We start from the raw sequence: 21,138 nt of genomic DNA, 5'->3' as shown, positions 1-21,138 counted from the left end.
ATGCAGGACCGGTCCTAGGCCATATTGTGCATACATTATATTACGATGCGGCAGTTGTCTCTAAATTTCCACTCACTCCACGCATAAGATGCTCCTATGTTGGCAACTCTAAGCCAAGGTGCGGAAAGCAATTCCAGAGAGTCACTATAGTCTCAAGAAATCAGTCCTTGTGGACTAGAAGAAATGACAGGTGAGGAAATTCTTGCTCCTGTTACAGACACACAAACAAACAAACAAACAAACAAACAAACAAACAAACTAAAAGGGGAAGAAGAGTACAACTTCCCCCATTCCTACCATACTCAGCTCAAAGTAACTCTGAGCTCAGTGCAAATGAAAGTACAAGCTGAATGACAACCTAAAGAGCACTGTCTCTCTGTTCACTTGTGTTTACTCTAAAGTGGTGCCCAAAGACTGCTACCACTAGGAATACAACTCCAGGGTGAGATGGAGGAAACAGAGGTCTGTACTGTATTTTTCTTCCCCACTAACTCAACCCATTTTGGTAGGCATTTTGCTAATACAATATGAAACAAAAGTATAAAATCAGTAAAATATTCAAGATTTACACAGGGGCAAGTATCTACAACAAATCATTTTACTGCTCATGCAACCAAGGCAGGTGAACTAATAAAAATAGTCACTTAATGCACTCTTTAAAAGTTTCATGATAACATTAATTTCACAATTTAACCTGTAAGCAATAAGAGATTAAAATCACTAATTCTCATGAAATCTACATTCACTTGGTTTCTTCTGGATAGTAATCATAGTCTAGATCACCTTTTGTCAGCAACATTTGATCTTAAGCTACAAAAGCTGGAAAGGGCAACTTTTGATATTTTTGTCTTGCAGAGAAGAGTAACTATACTTTTGTACATCTATTAAAACTAACAAGTATGAGTATTTGACACATAGACCTTATCTGTAGACAGATCTGTGAAGCGCTGGGCTTTAATTTATATTTAATTTAATGGGATCCACACATCAGGGAAGCAAATGTTTTCAGTGTCTATGTGTATTTGCAACCGATTCTCTCTTCTGCAACAAATGTTAAATATAAAAAATGTTCCAAAGTTATGGGTTGCATAAATACCTCATTACTGTGGGGGAGTCACTGTGAATGGTTCTTCATGGCTTAGATGCACAGCTTGTATTCACAAGGAACCATGCGTTCAGCATTTTGGAGCCATTTTTGTAGAACTCACTTTAAGTTGAGGTCAGACAGGCCCCCTCCCGGTTGAACCTCCATTCTGATTTTATAGTTTTAACACATTTTTATTTCTACTGTATTGAGTTTCCTATAACCACTTAGAGACGACTGTGTTTAACCATTGTATTATCTTTTGAAATAAATAAATATTTTGGAAAGTATCAGTATTTCGGAACAAAGGCACTGTCTGACGAAGAGCACTTGCTCCATCTATCAATCGACTGACCTAACATTTTTCTAGAGAGGAGGATATAACTTGCTATTTAAGACAAACTTGCATTTATGCTGTCCAATGCTGTGGTTAATTATTAACCACAATTACTAAGAAGTAACTGCAGAGGATCTAGTCGAACCCTAAGTTGAATTAATTAAGAAATACAATTTCTGTTATGGAATTAGAGGTTCCCATTTTTCACATTTGACATTGCAGTAGTGAATCATCATTTTTACAGCATCAGCAAGTACATTTAAAAACATACTGGGAGTAAACATGACTTACAACAGTGAAAAAAATCCACAACAGACTTCTAAATGAATGTAATAATACTTACCAATATTAGAAAAAAAAATCAAGGAAAATGAAAACACAAGAACATCACAGTTAACACCTGCTAAAAGCATAACTATATAGTGGTACCTCGGGTTACAAACACCTCGGGTTACAAACACTTCAGGTTACAGACTCTGCTAACCCGGAAGTAGTACCTCGGGTTAAGAACTTTACCACAGGATGAGAACAGAAATTGTGCGCCGGTCACATGGCGGCAGCAGGAGGCCTCATTAGCTAAAGTGGTACCTCAGGTTAAGAATGGTTTCAGGTTAAGAACGGACCTCCGGAACAAATTAAGTTCATAACCAAAGGTACCACTGTATAATGATTGAACACTGAAAATTGAGATAACATAAAAGACAAAGCAAAAAAGAAACCTTAAAAAAAAATCTGCAACACAACCTGGTCAGAAGTAAATCCAACTGTACACAATGGGGCATACTCTAAGTTGATATAGAACTGGAGTCTTAGCTGGGATCTGCTCTCAGAAAGCACTTCTCTAATTTCAATGGGTTAAGAGCATAAAAAATAGAGTTCTGTCATCACAAAAAGGATAAGGCAAAGTCGTCCACTAAATTAGCATGTTTATTCGTCAGTTGGTAAGAAGTCTGTTACTTATGTAAGCAGCAAAACAAAATCAGAGCACGGATGATTCCTATGCAAAATCACTGTGAGCAATAGCCTCTGCAGTGACCATTACACTTCTTAACCAAACATACAGAACATGCCATATGAAAAAGTTACTAACTGAAATACGTGCATTAAATATTGGGAGAAAAAAAGGTTTACATTTTTATTATAATTTACTTTAACAATCTAAGAAGTTTGCGGCCATCAGCAGTTCCAGTGCAATTTCAGGTGCAATTGGAAATTCAGGGATCTCTGTAGAGCTGTTAGTGTAGCGAACCTTATAGGTGAAATACATGCATACTTTGGATAGGACGTGGGAAGGAATCTCTCTGAAATTCACTTCATTTGTTTCATTTTCAGCAAATTGTCCTGTGTACATAAAAAAGACAAATGAACACACAGATCTTTCTGCAAGTAAACATTTCAACAAAACGTTGTGTATGATTTGGTAGAGTTCTTTGCCAGTTGAACCTGAGCATTTTAAGAATGCTGTATCTCCTTTATGCTTTAAAATTACTTCAATTTTGACCAGCTAAAGAAACAATATTTTTATTTTATGAATATTTTCTTCAGAAGAATATTTTAACAATATTTATCCTACAAAACCAACTCTTACGACAGTTTTCACGTCAGAAGGTACTAGTGGGCTGATCAGAGTGAAATCTTGAACATGACAGAAGCTGTAAAAACAAGTTAATCAGGCAGTGCCCTTTTCAGCACTAGTACAAAGAATGACAGTTAGTTTTGGGCACTCAAACGGATTCTGGACTTCTTTTTTCTTGAATGGTAACCTCTTACCCAACTCCACCCCACATACATGAACATGTCACAGAAAAAGTAGCTTCTGAAAACTCAGGGGAGTTCTAAAAGGAGTTTTCTACATGACAAATAAATGCTGTTCAAAGAAAAAGGAACTAGTCACACACTTCAGGTGAATGAGAACCCTTAAGTACACTTAAATTAGTTCTTTGGAGCCTGGCCATTGTTTACATACAATCTAAAAATTATCAGAGGACTACGCCAAAAGAAAGCAGTAAGTTGGTTAAGGAGAAGGTTGGCTGTCATGGATTCTACTTATTCCATTTTGAGAATTGATATTTAATTTCCACATCAGTGACCTTGCTTCAAGTTTGGTTCTGTACTGTTTGATGTTTTTTATTTATTTATGATTAGTTTTGTATTTATAACTAGTTTTGTTATGTTTGTGATTACAGTGGTACCTCGGGTTACATACGCTTCAGGTTACACACTCCGCTAACCCAGAAATATTGCTTCAGGTTAAGAACTTTCCTTTAGGATGAGAACAGAAATCATGCTCCGGCGGCGCGGCAGCAGCAGGAGGCCCCATTAGCTAAAGTGGTGCTTCAGGTTAAGAACAGTTTCAGGTTAAGTACGGACCACCAGAACGAATTAAGTACTTAACCTGAGGTACCACTGTATGTAAATCTTTTTATGTTGTAAACCACCTTGAGCATGGTTTTAACTATGGAAAAGTGGCATACAAATAAAATGATGATGATATAACGCTAAGCAAGAATGAGAGAATGAGGGTACTTAGTGGATAAATTTTGGCTGCTTCACTCCTCCTCATGCCATCCGGAGCTAAGCAATGGTTTGGCTTAGCATTACATTCAAACAAACAAACAAACAAACAAACAAACAAACAAACAAACAAACAAACAAAAAAAACAACCAACCATGAGCTGTAGCCAAGGTTTGTTCTGAAAAGCGACAAACCACAAGCCTGGGTTTGGATAAAATGCTAAGCTAAACCTGTTTGGGGAAAACACCCTCACAGAGCAAATTTGAACCCCTGGCAAGTCAAGTTTCGCCTGTGGACCAACAGTTTTCTCAAACCACAGGGCTTATAGAAAAAGACATGGATTGAGCATTGCAAATGTTAATCTATTTTGGCTTTTCATCTTAGAACTTTATATTAGAAGTCCAGACCAAATTTAAAAGGTGACATAATATATTCATATATGCCAGTTAATTTAAGGAAGCCATCATATAAGTACTTAAAAAATAGTTCTAAAATTTGACAATAAGTATGGTTTTAATATGTATGTCTCTACTGTTGTATCTCAACACATCCCTGCCTGTGACATATTCCGTCAAATGATTTCACCTTATCTTATGTCTGGAACAGTTTCCCAAAACATCTCCATGATGCTACCTCACATGTTTCTTTCATACTTCCTTCACTTTCTCTGTGAAGACTTTGGCACAATTTACTAGTCCCCATATACAACTGTAATTAAGCCTAATTTAGGAGGCAATGTTTTTTTGGGATGCAGCTTATCTATTATTATGAACTGGATTTTATTGTTAGCCACTATGTCTATTTTTTAATGAAAAGTTGAGATTTCCTATCATTTCCCCTTTCACTGATATCTAGAAGGTCCATGCCTCTCATTCTCTGCAAAGTACCATGTGCATTGTTATATAAATAATTGCTATTCATAATAACAAGAACGAATGAAGTATTCAGAGTCTATTGTTCTTTCTACAAAATATGTCATTGATCAAACTATTATAGACCTCTTGGGTTTATCACCCACTTAAAGAAGCAAAGAGGAATTATATAAGGAAAACAAACTCAAATCTTAGCTGAGAAAAGATACTAGCCTTTGGCACTCAAGCACAGTGGTGTGCAAGGGTGTTTCAAGTGGTCAGTATAGATAAAGGCTTAGATTACAAAATATGTTTATTGTTTCATGTACATGAAGTTGTTGGCCACATTATCTTTGACAGGCATAGAAATCAAAAGAAGAAGAAAAGTGAGCTTCTTTAATTAAGAAGCTGAAAATTTGGTTTATTCTAGTGCCCACATCACAAGCAACAGAAAACCACAATGAAATCCAAATGCATGCCTTTTTGGGGTAAGCTACGCTATATTGAACCTACCTGGACCACTCAACATAGCTTTTATTGTTCCCGATGTGAGTGCATGCTCTCTTTTAACTATGAACTCATGGCCATCCGAGGATATCAATTTCACATACATTGCATCAGGGCCTTCACAGCCCCCATATGTCTTCTCTTCTCCATCTATAATACACAATTATTATTCTACTTCAATTCATGTATGTTAGAAAGCGTAGGAATAAATAAATGAGAAAATATTAAATTTCATTTTAATGTTTAATTATATGTTAAATTAAGAACAGTAAATTAAGAAATGCAAGAACACTAGAAACAACAACACAGTCAAAGTGCTCCAATAACTTTTTGACCAAAGACTCCTGAGCAAACTTAGTAGTAGTGAGATAAGAGGAAAGATCTTCTTGTGAAATCAGCATCTGGTTAAAGAACAGGAAGCAATGAGTTGGAATTCACAGACAGTTCTCACAATGAAGGGATGCAAGACATGTCTGCAAGGATCTATGTTGGGATACTTAACTTGTTCATGAATGACCTGGAGTTAGGAGTGATCAGTGAAGTGGATGGAAGAAATACAGGAAGCTACAATATACCAAGCAAGACCAGTGGTCCGTCTAGCTCAGTATCGACACATACTGGCAGCAGCTCTCTATGATTTCAGACAGACAACAGGCTTTCCCAGTCCTACCTGGAGATACCAGGGATTGAATCTAATACCTTCTGAATGCAAAGAAATTGAGGACATGCCTGGATAATTAGTACTCACACCTGAGTGATCAATTAGTACTCAATACCTATGGCCTTTCCCCGGTCAATGTTATTCACTGCAACTAGGTGTAAAGTGAAAGACTTTGGGGCAAAAAATCCTAACTTCATATTACACTGTTGGGGTCTGAGTTGACAATGTGGAAAAAATAAACACTCAAAAGAAAAATGCATGTACTTCTATTCTTCCATTATCAGAAACACATATGCAACAGTCATGCATGTACACAGCACTCTTCCTTTCTCTCCCACACATAGATACATGCAGACACATTCATACACCAGACATGCAGGCACACATAAATACATTTTCAGCATTTCCAGGCTTCTTCACTCCAGCGCTGGAAGATCTCTAAAGAGTCGGCAGAGGGGTTTAATCACCTGATCTTGGCACTATGCACCATGGTGCTAAGCTCAGAGATAAAAGTAGAAGGGAGTATTTCTCTCCACTCCCACTTTGGTGCTGGGGTTAATGGAAATGCTGCCTTTTACTCTGAAAGAGCAGGCAGAGGGCTTATCTCCAATCTTAGCACTGAGATTGGACATAAGAGACAGCTCTGTCTGCAATTTAAGGCCTTATGTTCAAGCTCCATAAAATGGCATGGGATGACTAGGAAGTGAGTGGGATCTGCTGGAACAGGCCTAGTTGACTAGACAAGGATGTGGCTGACCAGAGGCTACCTACCACTGCCACAGACATCTGGCTAGTCACAGTGGGAAACAGGATGCTAGACTAACTATGTCTTTCTTCTGATCCAGCAGGGCTCTTCTTCTAGCTTTTATCTCCTTAGTTGCTCAGCACCTTTTCACATTGGATGGGTGCTGATCTACTAATCAGAAACCCTTGAATCTACTGAAGTGTTTTCTCATTGATGTTTAAACTCTGTTAACTTCCTATTATATCAATATAAAAATGCAAGATTAGCAACTTCACCTAGAAACAAGGGAAATATTTCCTTCATCTCAGCATTGTTGATAGAAACTAACAGAAAGCAGTTGCAGGTGGCTGGTGCATTATTTCGACCAAATGGCTTTTGTTCTTTGGTATAGTACATGTCATTTGGAACTCTTCCTTGATAGAAGCTAGGCATTAAATACATATACAATTTCATGCATTAAACAAGTAGAAATAAGCTTTACAGCACAATGCAGGGCAGGTCTACTTATAATTAAGTCCTAATGAGTGCAATGTCATTTATTCCAAGGGATTATAGGATTGCAGCCTTGTTCTGTTACTTCCCTTGCCCCCATATGCCCCATTCATTCCAGCCAGTTATCAAGTATACTCTAGAACTTCCTGGGCTTGGTTTGTAGGGACATAAGGCAGCCACTTTGCAAACACTAAGTAGATCTCGGTCTGATCTGTGCTAAGAGGTATTCCAGAAAAAAGAGTTATGTACACAAGCACTACAAGTAATTACAGAATTGTAGAGTTTGAAGGGACCACAAGGGTTATCTAGTCCAACGCCCTGCAATGCAGGAATCTCCTTACCCAATGTGGGTCTTGAACCCACAACACTGAGATTAAGAGTCTCATGATCTACCAACTGAGCTATCCTGTATTGTTGCTTTCAAGATGTCATTAAACATTTTACTAAAACATGGAGAAAATAAAACTAGGCATTTATGATATGCTTTCAAAGCAAAGGTTGTTGCCAGAGATATTTTTCACAGTACACTTACCCATCTCTTCTTATCAGATGGTTGGTTCTTTGCCCCTAGAGCCTTTGCAATAATATCTGAAAACAAACAGAAAAGTACATATACATTTAAGTTCATCGCTAAAAGCAAAACATGTGGATTGGTGGCAATGTAAAAGGTCATAAACGGCAGTCCTTTCTATAGTTGATATTAAAGTTAAATAAAAACATGACTCAGCTATGTTTACTGTGCCACATTACCACATCACATGTAGACCAGTGTTTTCATTAATCAGTACCAACCAGTATGAGATCAAGGTCACCCAAAACTTCTTATTGACTAACCAATCCCATGACAATTTCCAGGAATAACCTCATAATCTCATCTGGGTGTTTTTTGGCCACAAGACTCCAATTCAGATCTCAGATCCAATTAGATAGGTTAACTTTGGGGCACTGTCTGAATACATGCCTAACAATGGCTTTCTACCAAAGTATTTTTTTGGCTTATTGGAACTACTTTTTCCTCAGGTCCTGCTTGAACCAGATTCTCACCCCAAAAGAGGTAAGTTATCTGAATTATTCATACTTACCTTTTTAACTTCAAGACTAGATTACTGTGATATAATTTATGTGGAGCTTTGCTTGAAAAGAGTTAGGAAATTTCCAGTGGCCCAGAATAAGGCTACCCAGATGTTGGCCACGGAAAGCCAAGACAGCATATAAGGGTCTTCACTGGATACGAGTTGCCAGGCTCTACTCAAAATATTGGTCCTCAATATAGTCTCACGGTCAATTTTTAAGGCACTGGCCCTCCCAGAAATAACCACTCCCTTAAGTTCATTGGGCAGGTCCAGTAATAATAATGATGATGATGATGATGTGTGTGCATGTATATGTATATACCACCCACCTGATTAGGATGCCCCAGTCACTCTGGGAGGCTCCCAGCAAAAATAGTAAAAACATAATACAACATTAAACACTGAAAACTTCCATATATGTTATGTAATTTAAATGTACTAGTTTTCTATTGTCCAACAGGACTGATTTATCCTTTGCTTTTGTAGGTAGGTGGATGCCTTTTATTCTACCTAGCTTCTATAGACAGACAGACTTTTTCATAATACAAATTTAGTACTAAAACAAACAAACAAACAAACAAACAAACAAACAAACAGTAAAATTTCATTTTGAATGGTTTATTAAATTATATTATTTAGGTGCTTTGGGGTTTATTTTTGCTGAGAAGTAGCAATAAACATTATTTCATGGAGACAAGTTATACTTCCTATGAGCCGGTAAGCACTCTTTCAGGGTGCAAGGGAAGAAACAATGAAAGAAGGGACAATCACATGTGCCCATACAGATAGGGATTGGAATCACCTTTATAGTCACTTCCTTCCCTATTTAAGAATACAAGTTAATCAAAACAACAAAATTCACTGTTGCACAAGAGGACTTTGGCTCACACAGTGGACCTTCCCTTTCTCCCCCCCCCAAAAAAAATAAATTCTGGATGATCCCCCAGCATTGGGGTTGCAGGGAAGAAAAAATGCAACACAAACACACAAAACTGTTTCACTACCATCTCATATCACAAATCAGCCAAAGGGAAAACACACCACCATCAAAAAAACACTTAAGACTGAATGACCTACCCTTCTACATTAATGAAACTTTGGGTCTTGGCCACTTTCCTGCCTAGTCATGCCACTCCTATAATGTCTCTTCCCAGTCTCAATGGAGTTCTTAGCTAACATAATGGCTACTACACATTTCACTCCCACCAGTGATCAACACCATACTTGGTTACACCCATGTTTTGAAAAAACAAAAAACTTTCCATTATTGCAAAGGAATAATATCTGACAACTTATGCAAGTGCTGAGGAAGAAATAACAGAGCAGAAGAGGGAAGGTTATTTACAACCAGCACAAGCCTGCAAGTTTTCATGGATGATGTAATTAATGGTTGCTATATCATGTTATTCCAAAAACTTATGAGAAGCCCCTTTTGTTTCCTGTCTACATTATAAAGAATTAGGTGTGCCCCATGATTTATTACAACTCTATAAAAGGTCCCACCACCACATTTCTAAAAAGATATTTAATTGTTCTGCCTACTATTTTATGGAAGAGCATCAAAGATATAAGACAATGCATTCTTTAATTTTGTTGACAGTGATAAAAGATAACAGAAATAGGAGTTTTGACCTTTAGAATATAAACCATCTGTATGTTGTAAGTAGCATAACATCCACCAAGCTTTTTGCATAGTTTTGCAGATATAACAATCTGTTATCTGCTACTTTCCCACACTGTGTATCTGCTAACATTCTTGTATTCAGACTACCAATTCCCCACCCAACAAATGCACTGCAAGCAGATCTGCTGGTACAAGCTTTATATTGTAGTTATTCAAAAGGTTGCTGGATACCAACAGCTATTTAACACTTAGGCAGCAGATTTTCTAAGAGTAGCTTTGCTGAATTTATCATGGGGCAGGGAAGCATATGAAGGTCTCTTTGAATAATCAGCATACAAGCACACTGATTAATATTCTGTTTACATGCTATAATAAATATCAACTGAAATTAAATTTAGAAACAAACTAAATAAGAACTGGAATTTGATCAAATTTGTAATGGAAAATAATATTTGGGCCACAAGATTATGGGAACAATCCTATCCCATAGCAAGATCTGCAGGGATGAGTGGCATTATGATCAGGCAGCTCTCCGACTGACCCTGGAGGCTGCCAGGATGGTAAGGCTATGCCACCTTAACTCCCCCATCCTTGGGTCAGAGCTACACTGCCATATCTCCACTTCCCAGCTGGAACCCAGCAACTGAGCTTCCCTTGCAGATCTTAAAATAGCATAAGCCCTGAGAATGGGGTATTCCAGGAGTGTGGTGGGGGGAAGACCAGAGAGGGAGGATTTGGGCTTAGTCATGTGACCTGACAACCCATTGTAAGTAAAGCTAGCAAAATGGGAATTTTACCTCAAGCAATATTTTAAAGGCTTATTCTCCGTCAGGCTTAGGCCAACTCAGCCAGCAGCCGCCGTTTTTGAATGAATATTGGATTCTGGTGTAATTTATGCAGGTTTAATTTAAGCTGGGTTTACCATGCACCGGTTTATTGTGTATAGGACTGCTACTATATGTATGTCGCTTGTAAAAACTGTCCCCACTACCTGGTACAAAAATTAATAATTTTAACTCATTGTATTCTCAAGCGCATCTGAAAGAAGTTTTGTTTTGATTGCCGATTAATTCACCCACAAACAATGAACTGGAATTTGGCTAATTGTGCCCAAAACATGTGATTCATTATTTTTATGGCAATGCAATGAAAACTATGCCCACTCATACACAAACACCATTAAGATTAATCATATGAAAAGAGGAAGTCCTGGAATTTCTGAAAGAAAATTATTAAGATCTACTTATATTGTGATCTTTAGAATACAAGCAGCAGGTGCTACATCAAAGGAGCTTTGAACCAAAACAGTTAGTCATGAACAAAACAAAAAAAAATCCTTCCAGTAGCACCTTAAAGACCAACTAAGTTAGTTCTTGGTATGAGCTTTCGTGTGCATGCACACTTCTTCAGATACACACTTCTTCTGTGTATCTGAAGAAGTGTGCATGCACACGAAAGCTCATACCAAGAACTAACTTAGTTGGTCTTTAAGGTGCTACTGGAAGGAATTTTTTTTGTTTTGACTATGGCAGACCAACACGGCTACCTATCTGTAGTTAGTCATGAAGTGAGCTCCCCTCATTTACTAGGCCATGGGCCTGGCTCTTGATAGCCCCACCTTGAACGATAAAGATGGATATCAGACACTGGTCCTTTCTAGTGGTTACACATTGGTCAAGAAACTCTGTTTCTCTGCCTATTCAGCCGGTCCCTCCGTTAACCGATTTTTAAAGCAACAAGAAAAAACTGCTTTGGGGTGGAAATAACTCGAGTTCTGTATTTTTAATTCAGGTTGTTTTGTGTCAGAAGCTGTTTTAAAATAACAGCAAGAGCCAGCCACTTGGGAACCGAGGCTGAAAAACAGGGGGGGTTCACTGCATAAATAAAGGCTGATTTCAGGTCACTCACTCCATGCCTAAACTATACACAGACAGTTACAGATAGGTAGCCGTGTTGGTCTGCCATAGTCAAAACAAAAAAAATTCCTTCCAGTAGCACCTTAAAGACCAACTAAGTTAGTTCTTGGTATGAGCTTTCGTGTGCATGCACACTGTGTATCTGAAGAAGTGTGCATGCACACGAAAGCTCATAACAAGAACTAACTTAGTTGGTCTTTAAGGTGCTACTGGAAGGAATCTTTTTTGTTTTATACACAGACAGACTGCTTTCCGAGACTTGGGACGTGAAGATCCCCCTACCCGGCGGTATTAGGAAAAGAAGGGTTAGAAGCCACGCAACACTGAAATCTGGGAACACTCGGGTTTTAACTGATGAGGAAAAAGAAGCGCGACAGTGAGAGGAAAATCCAGACGCGAGATCATGTGGGATGAAAAAAGCGCAGGCCGCATGGAGACTGTGATGTGGATGTAGCTTTGGGTTCCTCCTCAAGGCGGTGGGACTGAGGTGGCCCTGGGCTCTTTCGACAGAAGTGGGCCGTCTGTTTCGTATGTGGGGCGGCGGCGGCGACAGGGGGAAGAGCCTGAGGCAAACGGAAGAGTTTTCGGGGGGCGAGTCGGGGTGGAGAAAAGGGGGAGGACGAAGTGAGGCGAGGACGGCGCAGCGCAGTTAAGAGCGGACAGAAAAGCGCCGCCCGGCGAACGCGTTCGGTTCCCTCAGGCTCAGCGGCGCCTCGGTCGCAACGGGATCTGCTTTTCACCCGGCCTCTTCCCAAAGTCAACAGGACGGGAGGAAAAGGGTCCCCGACGGCAGTCACAACACGCGGAAAGGGAAGGAAGGGGTTTGCCGGTCGGCCCCACCCGCTGGCGCTCCCCCGTCCCCGCTCACCTCTGCCCTGCCAGCGCCCGAAAGATATTCGCCGAGTAGCTTCTCAGGCCCCTCACGGTTCCAGCCGGGACAACCGCCCCCCCTCTCCGCCCCAAACCACTTCCTTTCGGTCACAGACACCGGTTTCCGGTCTCCGAAGTGGACGCGCACGGAAAACCATAGAGAGAGGGAGGGGAGAGAAAGGCTGAAGTAGCGCCCCCTGTAGTTCCCCTCTGATTCGACAATAACAAAGAGGTTGGCGGCACCGTAAAAAGATTGGTTTTGAGTCTTTGAGGCAGGGTGATCTGGGGTCACGAAGAGTCGGACACGACTAAACAACAACAACAATCTGTAGCCCTCCATATGTTGCTGAACTCCCAATGATCAGGAATGATGGGAGTTGCAGTCCAACGTTTGCATCTGTAGTTTAAGGTTCCAGAAGGTTCTGGCTACCTTTATGAAAGCTGATCTAGGCATTTTTAATTTTTTTATTTACTTTTGCGCTACAGGTGGGAAGGAGAAATTCCAGACAAGCAAAAGGAACATCCCATTTCCAGGCAATGGGCGTGTCACTATAGTGTTTTAAGTTTATAAATAAAGCATAAACAATATAAACAACTCCCATCGCTTTATTGGGGAAAAACTTGATATTTGCATCCTTGAGATCACGGGGCCACAGTTCCCGGTAATTTCTCCTGTGGGATTTCCTTAGTTGCGCAAGTTCTTTCTATCTACGCAAATGACAAGGGGGCGGCTTCAGTCTTACACTGATGAGCCCAGTATACCCATGTCACGGGATTTTAATGCTATGCTATTGCAGAAAAAGGCATGCGCTCCTCATCCTTCAGTCTATGCAATTCGTAGAATAGTGGCCCGGGAAAACCCCAGCCGCGTCGCGTCTGCGTGCCCGTGGCATGCTGGGAAACGTAGTTCGCAAGAGGCTGCTTCACTAGAAATAGCCAGCCGCGCATGCGCACACAGCGGGGTGGCGGCATGCGCACACATCGGAGTGGCGAATCCCATGGGAGGTAAAAGACAGATACAGGAACTCCCTCTGGAACGGAAGAAGCGGCAGGCTGAGTGAGGCGCGGTTTCGCCACCCGGAAGGGCTGAGCTGCTCTCGCGAGACTTTGCAGTATGTCAGCCGCCGCGAGAAGGTGGAGTTTTGAATCCTCCTCCAGTGGCGCCCGCTAAACCGTCGCGGCAACTGGAATCCCTTTATCGGGAGGCCGATCTTCTGCAAGTTTTACTCGGAAGTAAGTCGAGCAGAGGGGGTTGGGCTGGCGGGCGAAGGAGCCACCAGCTGTCTTGGTTCTTTTGCGCAAAACAAAAAACAAAGAGTAGTTCAATGCAGAGTAGATCCATTGATCCATGATAACTTGGGTTCATTGATTTCAGTGGATCTGCTTCACGTGTAACTTAGTTGGGTGCAATCCTACAGGGAAACGAGCCTCGCCGCCCCGTAAAGGATAGACAGATTTAGGCTGCAGTTCCGTGCACGCATAAGCTGCCATTGAACACAGTGGTGGGTTACTTTTGAGAGGGTATGTACAGAGTTTCATCGTTAAAGCTGCAATCCTAGACACACTTGAGAGGCCAAGTCCCCTGAGAGACTTACAGTCATGCACAGGATTGCGCTGCTAGGCTGCAGCCCACTGCACACTTACTTTGGAGTTAGCCCCGTTGAACAAAGTGGGGCTTCCCTCCGAGTAGGTGTGCGTGCCTAGGCCTGCACCGCTGTTGTGGCAGTAGCATGTCCAGAGCTGCATTCCTTTTGCATAAAGTAAGCCCACCACTAATGTGGGGGCTATGTTCTGGGGTTCACACCTAAAGCCAACGTCTTGTACTGTCACATCACATTGGGTTCAATGGCGCGTGGGATTGCCAAAGTCTCTCTCTCTCTCTCTCTCTCTCTCTCTCTCTCTCTCTTTTTTTTTTTTTGCTGGACACCTGCCCTTTTACAATTTATTTTTCAGCCAAGTGTGTAAAGCTGAATACGTACAAGTTAAAAGAGTGTAAGTTGTGGGCTTACTGTACTTCATTGGGAGTAAATGTTCATGGATGTGGTGCTAATTGAGATCCGCCATTGAATGTGATGGGGTGTCCTGTCAAACACATGTAACTCGTAAGTATTCTGCCTTTGTTGAAACAGGAGCCAACCTTCTGGAGAATTTGACATCTGGAAAAAGTTAATCCTCTGAGGCCACCAGGAGCTGACTAGGCCATGCCACACTTGATCTGGTGGTGTCTGACACACAAAAGCTTCAGCCACAATAAAATATGTTGGTAAAAAGGAAAAAGTCTAATACGGCTGTTGTTTAGTCGTTTAGTTGTGCCCGACTCTTTGTGACCCCATGGACCAGAGCATGCCAGGCACTCCTGTCTTCCACTGCCTCCCGCAGTTTAGTCAAACTCATGCTGGTAGCTTCGAGAACAGTGCCCAGCCATCTCATCCTCTGTTGTCCCCTTCTTGTGCCCTCCATCTTTCCCAACATCAGAGAGTCTTCTCATGAGGTGGCCGAAGTATTGGAGCCTCAGCTTCACAATCTGTCCTTCCAGTGAGCACTCAGGGGTGATTTCCTTAAGAATGGATAGGTTTGATCTTCTTGAAGTCCATGGGACTCTCAAGAGTCTCCTCCAGCACCATAATTCAAAAGCATCAATTCTTCGGCGATCAGCCTTCTTTATGGTCCAGCTCTCACTTCCATACATTACTACTGGGAAAACCATAGTTTTAACTATATGGATCTTTGTTGGCAAGGTGATGTCTCTAACTTCCTTAGTAGGAACTTCTTCTACTCTGCTGGATTTACCTCTGAGTGAGGAACGTCCCAGTGCATCCACCCAAACAGGAGATGGACAGCATTCCATCAACTTTTCTCTGGCAGCATTCCTGCTGGTGGTAACCAGCAGAACCCCCTCAAAGCAGAGTGATTTGGGGCAGGGAGCGGCTGAGCATGCAGGATCTGCTGAATATTGTGCAGACTGCTGCTATTGTGTGATGGCAGTGGGCTCAACTGGGCCTTCTTGCTGTCTTAGCCTGGAAGCTAATGCAGCAAAGCAGCATTTTTTACTGCCAGCTCTACAAGACAGTTGAGATTATCATTAAGCAATTACTACAGTGTTTTTCTGCATAGTGTTGACAGGCAACTACGGGTTGGCTAGTTTGTAATAAACATGCAAAATTACGGTATATATATTCTATCTAGCAAGTGAAAAACATGTATAGTTTACTGTATTTTTTGTATGTTCTGTTTGTCTTTTTTTTTTTGCAGAACTTTACTTAAAAGTATATTTTCTGTTTATCACTCTATACTTTCGTTTGCTACAGATATTTTTGAAGCCTATTGACAAGCCTCTACAAATATCCAAGGTTGAAGACTGATCTTGAAATCATGGACTGCGGTCCCAAATTTGTTGAAACTCTAAAGAGGATTGGCTATCCAAAGGCAGATTCTCTTAATGGAGAAGACTTTGACTGGCTGTTTGAAACACTGGAAGATAAGTCATTTCTAGAATGGTTTTGTACGACATTGAATGAGAGTCATACCTTATCTGAAGAAGAGCTGCAGTCATTTAATCTGCTCCTTAAATCAGCAAACCCACTATTAGAAGAGGATGCTCTAGATGAAGCGCTGAAGACATGTAAGTCTCTTGAACTTAAAACCAACAGTTGTGATGAAGACAAAGAAGAAAACCTTAAAATATTAGAGGATGAGCTTCAGACCCTTCAAAAAAGGAAACACCTAAAAAGCCGTCGTCGGAACAAGCTTCAATCAGTGGCCTCAGCCAATAACCTTCTGTGCCTGAAGCTGAAAGACACAGGAGAGGAAAAACCTAAATCCCTGAAAGAGGCGCAGGGAATTCTCAATGCCATGAATACAAAGATAAACAACGAGCTGCAGTCTCTTACTCAAAAAATTGGAAAGCTGACCTCTTTCTTTGCTGTTGCATCCAGACAACAAGAATTGGAACCTGCTCCTGTCCTTTTAGCCCAACTTCCCTTAGATAAATACTTGTGTCAAGAAGAGCAAAGCACAGCAGCCCTTACTTTGTATACAAAAAAACAATTTTTCCAAGGTATATCTGAGTTGGTTGAAAGTTCTAATGAAGACAATTTCCAGCTTGTAGATATAAGGAATTCTTTTACTTCTGATGAGAGCAATGATGTATGTGAGGATAGGCAAGAGCTAACCAGGTTGAAGATGGCTTATGTTTGTGCTCGGCATCAGCTGATTCAGCAAGAAGCTAAGAATCTAAGCATGAAATCGGGTCTCCAGTGGGCAGAGGATAATATTTGTTCTTTAAAGAAGGTATGTATTGAAGATGATGATTATTTCACAACCAGACTCTTTGTCACTGTACAGATACTGTATAAAGAGTATGGGGTGTAGCCAACAAAGCCATTGCTCCTGTTCCCTGGAAAGAAAGGAGAAGTTCTGTTGTATGAGCAGAGGTTGGTGTGTGAGTGCCATGGCAATTGGACTTTACCCTGTCAATGTGAAGTTGAATCAGTTTTAAGTTTTTAAAAATTCTATTTTAATTTTAACCACCAGGCTATTTTTTAAAAAAGCAACTTAAATTGGATTTTATATATCTCTTTAATCAGTTTTTAATTAATGAGACTGTAACTAAAATGGCATTACAGGTTTATTGTTGATAGCTATAAAATTATTGAGGTATTGAGCCTTATTAGTATTATTTTCTAGAGAAGTATTCTGTTTGTGTATCTGTCTAATTCCTAAAGTAACGTTTTGAATCTTTTATTTATTAATTTTTTTTCTTCCTTTATTAAAGCTCAGTATCTGAATTTGGAACTTGTTAGTGACAGAAGGGAGACAGTAGAAGTGTATGGTTTACAGGATCTGTTTGTTTGTTTGTTTGCAGACTCCTGGAAAAGAAAATGTTGAAACCAGAATTTCTAGCCTGAACAGCGACATTACAAAACTCAAAAAGCACTTGGCTCAAATAAACAATGAAACTCTACCTTTGCTAGTAAAGGAGGATGCAGAGCTATTGAATATGCCTGTGGTGAGGGGTGACTTTGATTTACAGATTGCTCGACAGGACTACTACATATCAAGACAAGATCAAATTTGTAATCAGTTGATCAAACAGAAGGCGTCCTTTGAACTTCTTCAGTTGGCTTATGAAATTGAGTTGAGAAAACTTAGGGATAATAGCCGTCTCCTGGAAAATATAGTACAAGATCTGAAACAGAGCAGTAATACTTTGGTGCAGGTACTAGAAACAATGTCAGAGCCATCAATATCCCATCATAAAATACCAAGAAACACTATTGATTCAAAAGATACTACTGCACAGAGGTAAGCAGTTGATTATTGATAGAATTATGAATGTCTTAATTGAAGTCTATTGTGGAAAACTAACTAATCCTAAATGTAGAAGTAAGTTCCATTGAAATCAGTGGGTTTTTCAAAAAGATAACCACTCTGAGCCAGCATAGTGATTTGAATGTATTGGGTTGGCCTTTGCTGATGATCTTAATTTTTTATACACATAAATGTTCCTGGCCTTAGAATGTTTTCAGCTGCTTCTGATGTATGGAGGCATGCCTTCTCCCAAGCTTAAGCTCAACAAAATTGAGGTTTTAAGCCTGGATACTTGTATTTAAGCTGATTATCAAATTAGGAAGTCATGCTAACTGAACCTATACGGAATCATCATGCAGAAGCCTATTTAAATCATTGGATTTAACTTATTTTGGGGTTGGGATAACTTATGTGGTTTCTCATATGAATTAAGAATGTGTGCAACTCTTGCAACAATTATTTCCTGTGTAATGGGCTGTATATGAGAGAATTAATTGGACCAACTATGGTCTCATAATTTTGTTATTTTCTGCAACTCCTTTACAGAGTTACAGAGAGAAAACAAAAGCTACTGTTGTGCTGCCATACTTAAATGAACAATCAGTTTCTACAAATGAGTTTTACTGAAATAATTGCATTGATCCCCCTTTATCGTGTATTCGGGCTGCTTTTGGAAGATTCCTTGTACATCAGCAAATCTTATTTCTTGTTTTCAAGGCTGTGTCAACTTCTGGAAGGAAGTAATTCAAAGCAGTTGTTCAGAACATATGAAGGCCTTGAGCAGATGGCTGAAAAATTACATCTAGACACAATGTCAGTGGTTGATCAATTAGCAGTATCTAGCCAAGAACAAATTCTTCTGTCAAAGATGGATGCTGATCTAGGCTCACTTCGCAATTCTATGTACTGTGGAGGAGAAAGGGTCTGTCTTAGTAACCTGGTGAGTAACTGGATTAGGATCAGTTCTGATTGTTGTTGTATAGTGTGCTTGATAATACTTATCATTTTATCATTTTCATATTGAACACCGAGAAATCTGCATGCTATTTGCAGTGGGCCTCCACAAACAAGGTAGACAGAAGTGAATCCTCCTGAAGTTCTGAATAATTACTGACATGAACAGTCTAGCCCAGGTCTGCCTTTTCTGCTGCTTGACCATATTCACTGCCAACAGCTGAGGCTCAGGGTAGTGAGCTCTGGTATATACTCTCTCCCTATGCTAGAACTGGACACATGGCTGTAGGAATAGGGAGTGCAGGATAGCTGGCCAGCACCTTCCACCTCCTCTCTTAAGTTCCAAACTACTCAGCCACCACAGGAGAGAGGTGCTGTCTGTGCTCAAACCCTTGTGGGATCCTTTCTCTGACTACATCCAGCAATGGAACTTGTCATATCATCAAGCTTTCCCATCTTGTCCATGTTTTGATAGGTGCCACAGGATGTGCCTTTTGGCTCTGACCACCTAGCTAGCCAGAAGCTGATTTTTTTGTAGGAGTTGATGCCTTCCGAGAAGACAAAAACATCTGAAGTCCTGCACAGTTTTTCTCTTTTTGAAAACTAATTGGAACCTGCAAGAACTGACCCCTGTGAGTTCTCTACATGAGCTTAAGGGGCTCAGAAGGAAAGGGTTTATGGCAACCACAACTAACAGCTTGGTGACAGCTGAGCCAAAATTCATAGATCCCTAATCTAGGTCATAAATTTGGGCTTTTTAAAGGAGCAAACTTTAAAAATGTATGGCTAGTAGCTGCTGAAATTTGCAAGAAGATAGTGTGGTGGTTTTCTACTTCAACCTGTTTTTAGAGTACACATAAACTGATCTTGTTGTTATTGTATTTGTCCCCATATTTAGGAACTGGCTGAGCAGTTTCACCAGCAGGAATTTCTGTTGAATAAACTGAATCTTCTTATTGTGGATCTTCTCGCTGATATAAAGGCTAAGAAGAAGGTTTTGGAGAATGATAAATTACAACAGATGGAAAGAAAACTGTGGGTGTACTTCTTCAAAGATGAAGAATGCTTGAAGAATGCTGTGGAGAGAATGGAACAGCAGGCCAAGACTCAAGCCTTGTCTTAAAGATTAAATTTTAGATATGTGTTTGAAATGTTTTTTGTGTCTTGTACTGAACTTTGAAATGTAACAAATGGAGGAAAACTCAGAAAAAGGCTTTTCCTGCAGCATCAGGAAAGCACGAAGTGTGTGAGGCACTCAGTTACTGAATCAGGCAATTGTGCATCTTAAATAGTTCAAGTATGGAGGGCAAAAATAATATGAGAAATGTCTTCAGAAGACAAGGCCTAATTATTTTAAGTTAACTGAAAACTATCAAGAAACAACCAATGTAACAAACAGAGGGGGAAATCTTATGGTTGATATCCAGCAAAATAACTCAGAGTAGACCTGCTAGAATAGTTCATTAATATCAATGGGTCTCCTCTGAGTATGATTTAGTTGCATATTAACATACAGTAGCTTGCTACAAGGCTTCCAATATTTATCATACTGTTTTGGATGAGAAAGTTTATCATATTTTATCATACTTTATTTTATGCAAAATATTTTATTTTATGGACAAAAAGCACCAACTCAGAATTGGAAGATAGTTCATTCCTCAGAAAATTGGTCCATTGGCCTTTTCTCTTTCTTTCTAGAATTAACAATTCATCATTGCAGCATTGCTCTTACTATGTAAACCACATCTTGTATGTATATAAAACATTCCAAGTATGCCTATTTTTGCCTAATGCTTGTATAGCTTACATTACCTACCACAGACTTTACTTCCCTGATGTTCTGTAGAATACCTTACACAAAGACCCCACTGCAGTTAATAGAATTGTCCAACACTTAGCTACAAGTAAGCTCTAAATGCAGCGGGACTTACTTCTGAGTGGAAATATATAGGAAGCACTGTTAATATACTGTACTTAATGCACAATTAAGGATTGTTGCCTTTAATCTCAATACTTAATTCCCATAAACCCTATAGAGTTTAATATTACTTCCAAGTTAAGTGCTTTTTCAATTAGACTGTAAATGTTGATATGATTGAAGTATGATTTAGTGTTCTAAGTAAACCACTAAACCAACTTGGGCTAGTCACACTTCTCTGAAGTCTCTCAGCCTCACTCACCTCACAGAGTGTTTGTTGT

The 21,138-nt window shown here is 40.0% G+C and overlaps 2 protein-coding genes across 3 annotated transcripts; one reads left to right on the top strand and one right to left on the bottom strand.

The window, feature by feature from the left end:
- Positions 1 to 2,330: 2,330 nt before the first annotated feature.
- On the bottom strand, positions 2,331 to 12,821 carry ELOC (elongin C). The gene is made up of 4 exons (XM_028736686.2): positions 12,674 to 12,821; positions 7,725 to 7,780; positions 5,301 to 5,444; positions 2,331 to 2,762 (listed from the first exon to the last, which is right to left on the bottom strand). The coding sequence occupies exons 2-4, from the start codon at positions 7,726 to 7,728 to the stop codon at positions 2,572 to 2,574; spliced, it is 339 nt and encodes a 112-aa protein (XP_028592519.1). The 5' UTR covers positions 7,729 to 7,780; positions 12,674 to 12,821; the 3' UTR covers positions 2,331 to 2,571.
- HAUS3 (HAUS augmin like complex subunit 3) lies at positions 8,118 to 20,719 on the top strand. Of its 2 annotated transcripts, none has more exons than XM_028736685.2 (5): positions 8,118 to 8,246; positions 15,984 to 16,965; positions 17,540 to 17,979; positions 18,703 to 18,925; positions 19,838 to 20,719. In XM_028736685.2, the coding sequence occupies exons 2-5, from the start codon at positions 16,048 to 16,050 to the stop codon at positions 20,060 to 20,062; spliced, it is 1,806 nt and encodes a 601-aa protein (XP_028592518.2). In that variant the 5' UTR covers positions 8,118 to 8,246; positions 15,984 to 16,047; the 3' UTR covers positions 20,063 to 20,719. The 2 variants fall into 2 exon arrangements, with proteins under 2 accessions (XP_028592518.2, XP_077789034.1); XM_077932908.1 differs by lacking the exon at positions 8,118 to 8,246 and adding an exon at positions 13,668 to 13,908.
- Positions 20,720 to 21,138: the final 419 nt, after the last annotated feature.

Source organism: Podarcis muralis, chromosome 8 (genome assembly GCF_964188315.1).
Source record: "Podarcis muralis chromosome 8, rPodMur119.hap1.1, whole genome shotgun sequence".
Classification (NCBI taxonomy): Eukaryota; Metazoa; Chordata; class Lepidosauria; order Squamata; family Lacertidae; genus Podarcis; species Podarcis muralis.
This window is presented reverse-complemented; position numbering and strand designations above follow the sequence as displayed.